This window comes from Nannospalax galili, unplaced genomic scaffold, assembly GCF_000622305.1.
Source record: "Nannospalax galili isolate Female #2095 unplaced genomic scaffold, S.galili_v1.0 scaffold14, whole genome shotgun sequence".
NCBI lineage: Eukaryota > Metazoa > Chordata > Mammalia > Rodentia > Spalacidae > Nannospalax > Nannospalax galili.
The window spans coordinates 5,102,101-5,112,184 of record NW_008336953.1 but is presented as its reverse complement, the minus strand read 5'-3'; the positions used below and the strand labels follow the sequence as shown (position 1 = coordinate 5,112,184).

The 10,084-nt window shown below is 40.3% G+C and overlaps 1 protein-coding gene across 1 annotated transcript in view; it reads right to left on the bottom strand.

The window, feature by feature from the left end:
* The window catches only part of Myo3a (myosin IIIA), a 256,799-nt gene that overhangs the window by 218,757 nt on the left and 27,958 nt on the right, over positions 1-10,084 (bottom strand). The window contains exons 3-4 of the mRNA XM_008831744.1: positions 9,725-9,829; positions 8,823-8,922 (exon numbers count right to left, since the gene is read on the bottom strand). Coding sequence (XP_008829966.1) covers positions 8,823-8,922; positions 9,725-9,829 — 205 coding nt within the window. The remainder of the gene's footprint in view (positions 1-8,822; positions 8,923-9,724; positions 9,830-10,084) is intronic.

Here is a 10,084-nt window from a genome sequence, read left to right as displayed (position 1 = left end):
AAAAATGGGGCATATAGGTAATAAGAGATTTAAAGTCAAAATATTCTGTCATAAGAATGATGTCTAAGTAAATGACAAAATGCACATTTTGTTCTCCTGTTCTGAAACGTTAACTATGTAGAAATGGGTTTCCCAGAGCAAAATCCATAGAAAGGAAAGCTGGAGATGCCCTTTAAATTTAGTCTCTCATTTTCTGTTCAAAACAAGGACTGCTCTTTCCAATGTTAGCTGACTTGCTTAAAGGAGTTTATTTCTTGGGAGCTCATATTATTTATTGACTGACCATATACCCATTGATGGCTGCTACACTTCATTAAAATGTTTACCAGTTCCCTTGTCTGTGTGCTCTAAGGTGTCTGTGGTTTTTTGTAATACTGTATCTTACTTAGCATCAAAAAAAAGCTTTTCCTAAAGACTATGTTTATGACTAGTTTTATCAAACTAAGTCTTACTTTTTGTGTAATTTTCTTGGTATTTAAAGTAATATTGAATTTTCTGTAACAAAGGGCTATTCTTGAAACATAGACACTGGGGAATTCAGATTTTTATAATTTAACAACTAAGTATCAAGTACTTGCTATACATATAGCCTTGATTAGGAGATGAGATGCAAATATTATTTTATGGCAGTGGTGGTAACTTAGGTTTTCAGAGTTGCCATGTGGTAGTAATTATGCTAAGTGCCTCTGTTATCCCATTTCCTCTTTGTAAAGGCCAACTTTCTGAGGTAGAAACTGTTTTTTTCATTCTGTTGATAAGCAGATTGATGTGCTTGGATTTAAAAAAAAAATTAATCCAGGGGCTGGAGAGATGGCTCAGCAGTTACGAGCACTGACTGCTCTTGCAGAGGACCTAGGTTCAATTCCCAGCACTCACATGGCAGCTACGAACTGTCCTTAATTCCAGTTCCAGGGGAATCCGAAGCCTTCTTCTGATCTTCTGACAGATGCACTCACATACATGCAGGCAATACACTCATACATACAAAATAAAAATAAGTAAAATATTAAAAAATCTAATCCAATAAGTGTGTGTGTGTGTGTGTGTGTGTGTGTGTGTGTGTTTATATGTATGTGTGTACAAGTGCATGTGCCTGTGGAGGCCAGAGGAAGATCTTGAGAACCCTCCTCTATTACTCTTTGTTTTATTCCCCTGAAGCAACGCCTTGTACTGAACCTGATGCTCAGTGTTTGGGCTAGGCTGGCTAACTGGCCAGCTCCTGGAATCCATTTGTTTTAGTTTTCCAATGCTGGGGTTACAGGTGCATCAGTCCATGCCTACAATTTTGCATCATGCTGGGGGTTTGAACCCAGGTCCTCATGCTTGCACAGCAAGGGCTCTTACTCATGGAGCAACCTCCCAAGGCCTCACGGTGTATTTTAAAGGGAACTTAGTATGACCACATGGGTGTATAGAAATCTCTCTCTCACTCACTCATGCATTGAACAGTGCTTATTGGGCACTTTCAATGTGCCAGTACCATGCTACATCCTAGGGACAAAGTGACAGACTCAGGTAGTCACCATGCAGCTTAAACCTGCAGAGCAGCCAAATGAATCACAGGATGAAAACACAGCCTAGCAACTCATTGGTTAAATAAAATACTGAGTGTTGGAGAGGAACTCCGGCAAATGGAGGTTAGTGAGGAATGGGGTGAGGGAATTTTCTATGCAGACATACAGCATGCTTGTAATTTGTCAAAAATCTAGTATTTACTCTTGGGCTCTTCATTTTGCCTACAATGATTATGCCTCTCCTTATGCTCCTCACCCTGTTTTGGAAGTCAGATCTAATAAATCTCAAAGTCCTTTTAGATGGAATTCAGTCTCTCCTGTATAAAGCATTCCCTCCATCCCTCAGAGAACATGCTTTATTTTTCTTATGAGATCTGTAGCAGGGAGAAAGAGAGTCCTCAGGCATGCTGGTCTCTGGGGCCACACTTATGTGCCTGCCTGCTGGCCTTCCATGCTGACAAAGGCTTTGAGTAGGTTGTGGGCTGTTTATGCAGACAGGGCTTCCTGAGTTTCCTTTTAGCAGATGAACACTCAGGTTGGCTTTAGTAGGTGTGCTGAGGTCTGACTATGCCTTCCATCCCGACCTGGCCCAGGTACTTAACTATTACTTACTAACTAGTCCCCTTATCTTCTGAGAAGGCCTCTATAGGAACTCTCTAGTCAGACTCTCAGTTATTTGGGGTTTCTGGAAGGAAGGTTTAGGGAGGCTACCCTTGAGTCTTTCTTCTACCTAATCACAGCACAACAAGAGCAAGGCACTCAGGAGGGCAGCTGGCCAGGAAGCTGGTCTTTTCTGCAACACAGATGCAAGGTCAGGCATTTCCTCCTGCCCTGCCATCTCCACTGGTCCGAAGCTCTTCTTGCTGTCTTCTATCCTTCTCTGCTTCTGCTTTCCAGAGCTACCCTACGACAGCAAAGATCTCCCTCTCCTATCAGTCCTATCTTCCATGAGACTCTACGGTGTTGCCCTGGAAATTCTCCTTCTATATGCTAGAGTGATTATAAAGCAATTTGAATAGACTTTCCTCAGCAGACAGCCTAGGTCTTGCTGCAATTTCCTATATTTGAAGACTGAAAGTTGAATAGCACTTCAGTCATTTTTTGCATGCCTTCTGGAATAATAAATCTTAGTCTCTCCCCAGAAATGCCTTGGGCATACTGGGGCAAAGTTATGCTCCTTGCTAGACAAAAGATAGAAAAGTGTGTGTGTGTGTGTGTGTGTGTGTGTGTGTGTGTGTGTGAGTGTATGGTTCCTTTTGCAGCACTGGGATGAACCCCAGGGCCTTATTAGACAATCACTTTAACCACTGAGCTCTACCCCCAACCCAAGAAATTTCCAAGTACCTCTCCAGAAACCTGTGTGAGAGAAAAAGTGTGGTGCATTTAAGGTAATGAAAGAAGCTGGCCTGTTAAAAGATAAGAGGGCGAGGGGAGTCTAGTGAGCATCAAAATATATAAAGAAGCTACTTCTTAAAACATATTTGAAGGTTGGGGATGTCATTCTGTGGTTAAGAGTGCTTGCTGTATACATCTGAGGACTTGAGTTCTAATCCCCAGCATCCACACATAAACAACAACATCAACAACAGGCATGGCTGCAAGTACCTGTAACCCAGCACAGTGGGCCAGGAACAGGTGGGTCCTTGGAGCTTGTGTCCCAGCCATTCTTACCCAAATGAGCTTCAGGTTCAGTGAGAACTCACTCAAGAGAATAAGACAGAGAGCAACACTCTCTTTGGGCCTCTGCATAAGCACGCATGGCTGCATAAACTCACATACACATGTGCACACACACATCACACATCACATACACACAAATCCTGACTGGAAAAAAAAATTTACTTTGAAGAATCAAGTGAGTAATAAATTTATAAAAAAAATACTCTTCATAGTCATCAGAGAAATCCAGGTCAAAACCCCAGTAAAATAACATATCATCCCTGTGAAAATAGTTAACAGAAAGTCAAAGAATGATAAGTACTGGTGAGCATGTGGAAAACAGAAAAGAAAACACACAGCTGGGGGAAGCATAGATTTGTGCGGTCATTATGAACAGTATGAAGTGCACAAAAATTCAAAATATATGTTAACAATAAAAAACCTGAACAAATGTGTATGATCCAGGTGTCCCTCTTCTACATATGCATTGAAAAGAAATATCAGCATCTCATTAACACCTGCAGGGTCCCATGTCTCACTATTCACAATAGCAAATATATGCAATGAATCTACTGTCTATCACTAGAAAAGAAATATTGTATACTCGTAAAATGGAATATTAGTCAGTCATAAGATACCTTTTCATTTGTAGCAAAATAAAGGAGCCAGAGGTAATTATCTGAAATAAGTCAGAGTCAGACAGACAATGCCATATATTTTCATGGTCAATCAGAATACCCAATAGAGATTACTAGACAATGAGGAGGGTTGGAGAGGGAGGGGCAGAAGGAGGTTGAATAACAGGTATCAAAACAGAGACTGAAGTAACAAATCCTAGCACAGCACAGCACACGGGTGACTGTTCACACTGAGGTTCATAATTCTATGAACACATGAAAGAGAAGAACTTGAAATCACCAAACAGCATCATGGTAAGAGGTGGAAATGTTAACTACCCTTGCTTTATTAATGCATACATGGACTGAATTGTAGTGCGTCTGATGAATTTGCACAACTAAAAATTACAAAACATTAAAAATAAAAAAATAATGAGAAGCTCATTTTATGCTGTTACAGGAAGTTATTAAGTGGAATAGTTAACAAGAAAATGGCAGGAATAGATGAGTTTCTTAGAAGGATCTTTCTGCTTGCAGTCTGGACTCTAAAAGGAATGAGATTAGATGCCCACTATTCAGGAAAAGTCACTGCAGGAGGCCAGGCAGGGATGGTCAGGAAGAAGCAGGAAGGCTGGATCTGAGGACATCTAACAGAGATAAGTTCTGTGAGTAGTTGTATATGTGGGGGGTGAGGACAAGGGACCAGTTGGGGCTGGATCACTGGGTAAGTACAGACGACTCTAGACAGGAAACCTCTGACACACAATAATTTCTGAGTGAGGTAATGAAGTTCCATTGTGGAAAACCTGGGTCCGTGGTGCCTACCACTCACCTACCATCTTCAGCAGCCCTGTAATGAGCTCAGGGTGTATTTTAGGATGTAAGAAATTCAAGTAAAATTTACTCTAAAACTTTTTGTTCCAAGAAGCAGCCATCTCTGAAAATTTGATTTACATATAAAACGAGGATATTGATTTTGGGTTGTTGCTCCTGCTTGCAAAGAGCTCTGCTCTATATTTGCACATACTGATCACCCTCGACTTTAATTAATGTAAAAACCTACTGATCATTTTAGCAAACTGAATCCATATGTGCTCACCATGGAGAACAGAAATATAAACATTATCTTAGGTGCAAATAATATGATTTTGGTAGTACAACTAAGAATGCATTTAATAGACAACTTGTCTTATTTCCTAATGATTGTCATAAGGCTAGAAACAAACTAATCTAAAATCAAAGTTCTCATTTTGTTAGCCAATGTGTAACAATTTATAAAGCTGTCATATAAAAGGTCACCTTGGGCTGGAGACATAGTGGAGTACAGTGCTTGCCTAGTATATGCTAAGCAAAACAAAATAATCATCTTGTTGGCTATCTACAAATATTTTTAGGGGCTGGAGAGATGGCTCAGCGGTTAAGAGCACTTACTGCTCTTGCAGAGGACCCGGGTTCGATTCCCAGCACCCACATGGTGGCTACGAACAGTCCTTAACTACAGTTCCAGGGGACTCTGAAGCCCTCTTCTGACCTCTGCAGCATTGCATGACATGGGTGCACTAACATACATGCAGGCAATACACTCGTGCACATAAAATAAAAATAATAAAAAAACTGTTAAAAAATTTAAAATAGATTTTTTTGGAAAATATTTCAGTACCTAAAAGTATATTTCTCAAGGCCACTGGTTTATTAGAATTTTATTTAATGGCTGGAAAAAATGATTACTTGTCATTAAGCATTGTCCAACCTAGTCTACATTACTATGTTTTGTAGAATGTGGGAATTATAAGATCTCAAGTCCAGTGTCAAGTTCTCCAAGTTCTATCAAGTCTTAGAATGGAGGCAGAATTATTTTCTAGGGAGAACAGTGGCCCTGCCTGTGGGTCAGTGAAGCAAAATGTTTGATTATTCTTGCTATTTTGAATTTCAAACCAAAGTCTGTATTAGTCCCTTAGCCTCCGTGATCACTGAATCACATGACTCTGAACTCAACCAGCAAACAGAGACTGGCTCCACCTGATTTACAAATCAGTTATTTTCTGACAAACTCATTGTTGTTGAGCAGTATGCAAAAGTTCAGGTGGTTGATAGTGAACATGTAAAATCCTACGTGGAGCTCTGTGGCTTCGGAATGTCCATTCTAACTGTAAGAAGTTCATCCAGATATGTTGAGTTTGGGACTGGACAAGAGTGTGTTTGAGTGACTACGTTAATGTAGCTGCACTAGCTTATATTTCATTACAATAAAGTTATTTTTATAAAAATAAATAAAAAGTAAGATAAAACCCAAATAGTTTAAACAATTAAAAAAAGTTCAGGTGAGAAAAACAGCATAAAATACAAAACATATTTCAAGGGTCTGCTGTTTATCTACACCTTTCTACATGACCTGAATATCATGCACAGGCTAACTGAAAACAGTGGATGGGGGAGGGAAGTCAGAAGGGAGGGGATTGGTGGGAGGTTGGTATCATTGGGGGAAGATGGGGATAATGGGGGTGCTGGGACTGGGGGCAGGAGGGAGGCCGGATGGGAGGAAGAAGAGTAGAGATGAATAACTCTTGAGGGGCCTAGGAAACCCAGGGGAAATATGATGCCCCTGAAACCCCATGGGAAATGCACATAGAGTGTCTAAACATTTTTGCATATGTATGCCTGGGATCTGCTTGGGAAGGAACACAGTGCCCTACAGAAGAGCCCTCCCTTTGAGTGGTTGGTGAGAATGGTCCAGGAGACTCCCAAAGTAACACAGGCTATTGCCAAACCTCTAGGTTATCTCCCAGAACTAGTAGATAAGATCCTACTGCTGGACACAGGGCATGCTTTGGATACAGGACTTGGAGCAAAGGAGCAGAAACTGACCTGGAAGCCTTCTATCTGAAGTTTAGCTATCATAATGCTAGATGATGATATGCAAACTGCCAAGGGAAGAAAACAACCAATAGTCCAACCCATTCCTAAAGCCTAATAATAGCCATAATGACTGGCATGGCAAACCACCTCTATTGGTGCAGTAGTGGCACTCTCACCTGGGGGCAATCATCAGCTATCTAATTGTACTTAAAACCCTCTCTATGGGAGTGAACGCATGAGTGGCACTGTACACTCAGTCAAATACACATGGCAGGAGAGGACATAGATCCTAGAGAAAACCTTATCTTTTTTATCTCTAGACAAATGAAATTTCTTACCATATGCTAAATATAGATCCTTATATTTACAGACAAGCATACCATGTACCACTCATCAAAGAAGCTCCATTTTGCAACAGATGGAGGCTACGGCAGAATTCCACAACTGGTCAGACACAGAGAATATATGTCTGAGCAATGCCCAGTACTAGGTGACACATCTACAGTTGAACCTCTACACCTAAGGTTCATGGAACATAGAAGAGCAAGGGGTAGAAAGAAAACGAATGCATCCCTTAACTCACACTGGTAAAGCTTCCTTATACAACACAGTGCAATGCACAGAGATGGCCACCACTGGCCAAGTTTTAAATAAGAGACTGCAGAATGTGTTTCCTTGGACAGGACTCCTATATTGAACCTCATTCACCCACGACTCAGGGACCATTGTGGAAAAGGGGATGGAAAGATCGTAAGAGCCAGGGCTGGTTCATGAACACAAGGAAGCAGAGGTTTTCAGGTTACTGGAAGCTAGTATATGTGAACTTGTGACAATGGTGGCCTGAAGCATAGGACCCATGCCAACTCAATTAAACAAGGGCCCAAAGGGGAGGAGAGAAATGGGTGGCGGGCAACCCTAGACTGAGAACTATTGGAGACTGACTGATGCTGGATGAGGGAGAGTATGACATACATACGGTCTCTAGGTGGGCTGACTAGACTCCAGTAGACAAATTTACACTGAAGGACATCTGGGTACAAATGCTTGACTGGACAGGACTTAGATGGAATACATGAGGTCCCATGGGGGTTTGGGAGGCATAGATGGGGGGAAGGTTGTATGAAATTATAAAACTCAATTTTTTAAAAAAAAAAAAAAACCAGGGCATTATGGACTTGGATTTTATAGAAATTTCTAAAATTAATCAGCTCACTTTGTTGAGTTTCAGTTTCTAAAATGAAAGAAACTTTGAATTGTTATACTCAAAGTACTAGGTCTGAAAAGTAAACTGAGGCACAGTCTTCGTTTTCAAAGACACAGCTTGTCTATTGATATTTCTAAATATCTCCATTCACCTATAAAGACCAAATAATTCTATGAGATAAAAATATAGCAAAACACAGGGTCTAGAAGCACAGGCAAGCACCTTACCCAGCTGCAGTGCTGGAGGAGGAAAGGGAGACAGTGCTAAGGCCATTGAGGTGCACTGCTCTCACAGGACTAGTGGATTAGTAGGTCAAACAAGACGATGCACAGGAGCACCTTCAAAGTGAAAAACTCCTGCCCAGAAGAGACATGAACTTTGGTATCTTTGGCTACCACATGAAAATCCCAAATTGGTTTTGTAAATATGGAAATTTGCTATGTTACATAACAGGAAAAAGTAGGCATGAAAGTAATTGACTTGGTTCAATCATGCTGTCCAGGATGCCCATTCCTTCCTCATTCAGTACTGCCTTCTTCAGTAATAAGACCTTGGTCCCATGGAAAACACCGACATTTCAGGCATTGTGATCAGATCATCTTTCCCTTGTTTCCTTAGGAGAGAGGAAATATTCCAGGCTGACACTTGAATGTTTTCCCTCCCATCTTAAAATCCTAGACTTGGACATGTGTCTGTTTATAGAGATCACTGGTAGAGGCCAGGGGATTCCCCATGATAGACTTAGAGAATCATTTGGGATGCTGCCTGCTTTGGAGGGTAAAATACACAAAATGCCTACACCAGCATTGTATGGGGCTAAGCTGAGTCACTCTAAGGCTGGAAATCCCATTTCATCTCAAGGAGATGCTGATGTTTCCCTACTTTCACTTCAGAGAAAAGGAAGCACGCTGGAAACGAGAAAGTCATGAGCTCATTCTGCTGCTCAAATCAGTTTTTTTCCACAAAACTTACCGAAGTCTACTAGCTTCACTCCACCTTCAGTAGTCAACAGGATGTTATTTCCCTTCACATCACGGTGGATGGTTTTGTTGTTATGCAAGTGCTGAAGTCCCTGGAAGACAGAAAGTGTATAAGGATTCTTTAAGCATTAAAAAAAAGCAGTTTTAAAATGATGCATTTATATAGACTCAGTACCAAACACATGTCAGAATCAAGGCTCAGGTATTCCTTCGTATTCCCCACTGAGTTAGTCAAATCCAAGTGTATCACTTCCAGTTTGAATTATATAAAAATTCACACAGAAAACCCTTAACATTTACAAAAATCTTTAAAAATTTAAAATTACTTTATCTATTTGTGTGTATATGTATGTGTGTGTATGTGTGCATGTTTCTGTGTGTGTTTCTATGTATGTGAATGCATGTGGAGGTTAGAGGATAACTTGTGGGAGTTCTTGCTCTCCTTCCACCCTGTGGGTCCTAGGGGACTGAAGTCAGGCCATAGGATATGGTGACAAGTACTTCTAACCTCTGAGCCATCTCTCTGAACCTCCAAAGTCTTTAGAAATATGTTGATCCCAATAAAAGAAAGCATTCTACATGTTACTTATTGAAGATAGTGGCAAATAAAAAAAACTTAAACACTAGTAAAAATTCATTTTCTATCTTTCCCTATCAAAATGAAGAAAATGCTTAGAAGGTCTGAAATCAAGATGCTATTGAGGAGAGAAATAAGACTTCTAATGGTGAACACACATCGACCATGCTGATCATCCAGGCTGCACAGCTCTTGTACTGATAAATATTAATTGGTGCAATTAATTACAAGATAGCTTATATTTTTCTAAAAATAGAATCCACATTTTACTTAGAATTTCCTCCTAATTAATGCACAAAGAATTCAAATTGGCTTACCATGAGTGCCTCGTGTAAGATATAGGCAATTATAGGCTCGCTCATTCTTTCACCCCTCTTCAGAAACCCTTTCACAAGATCAGTCACAGATCCTCCATTGCAAAGCTGAAAATGAATATGTCACGATGGACATTAAAGTGGACATGGCATTTTAAATTCTACTGTAAAAGGTTTCCTTTAAATGTTTCAAAAATTGTTGGAGTTTTCTGTTTTAAAGGATCTCATCAATGACTGTCATCATCATGACCATATAAACCATGGTCTCACTCAAGACCATATAAACCATACTTACACATGACTGATTCTTGAATCAGTGTTTACTTAATTTTTAGAAGAGAATCTGGAAGAACATTAAGCTTG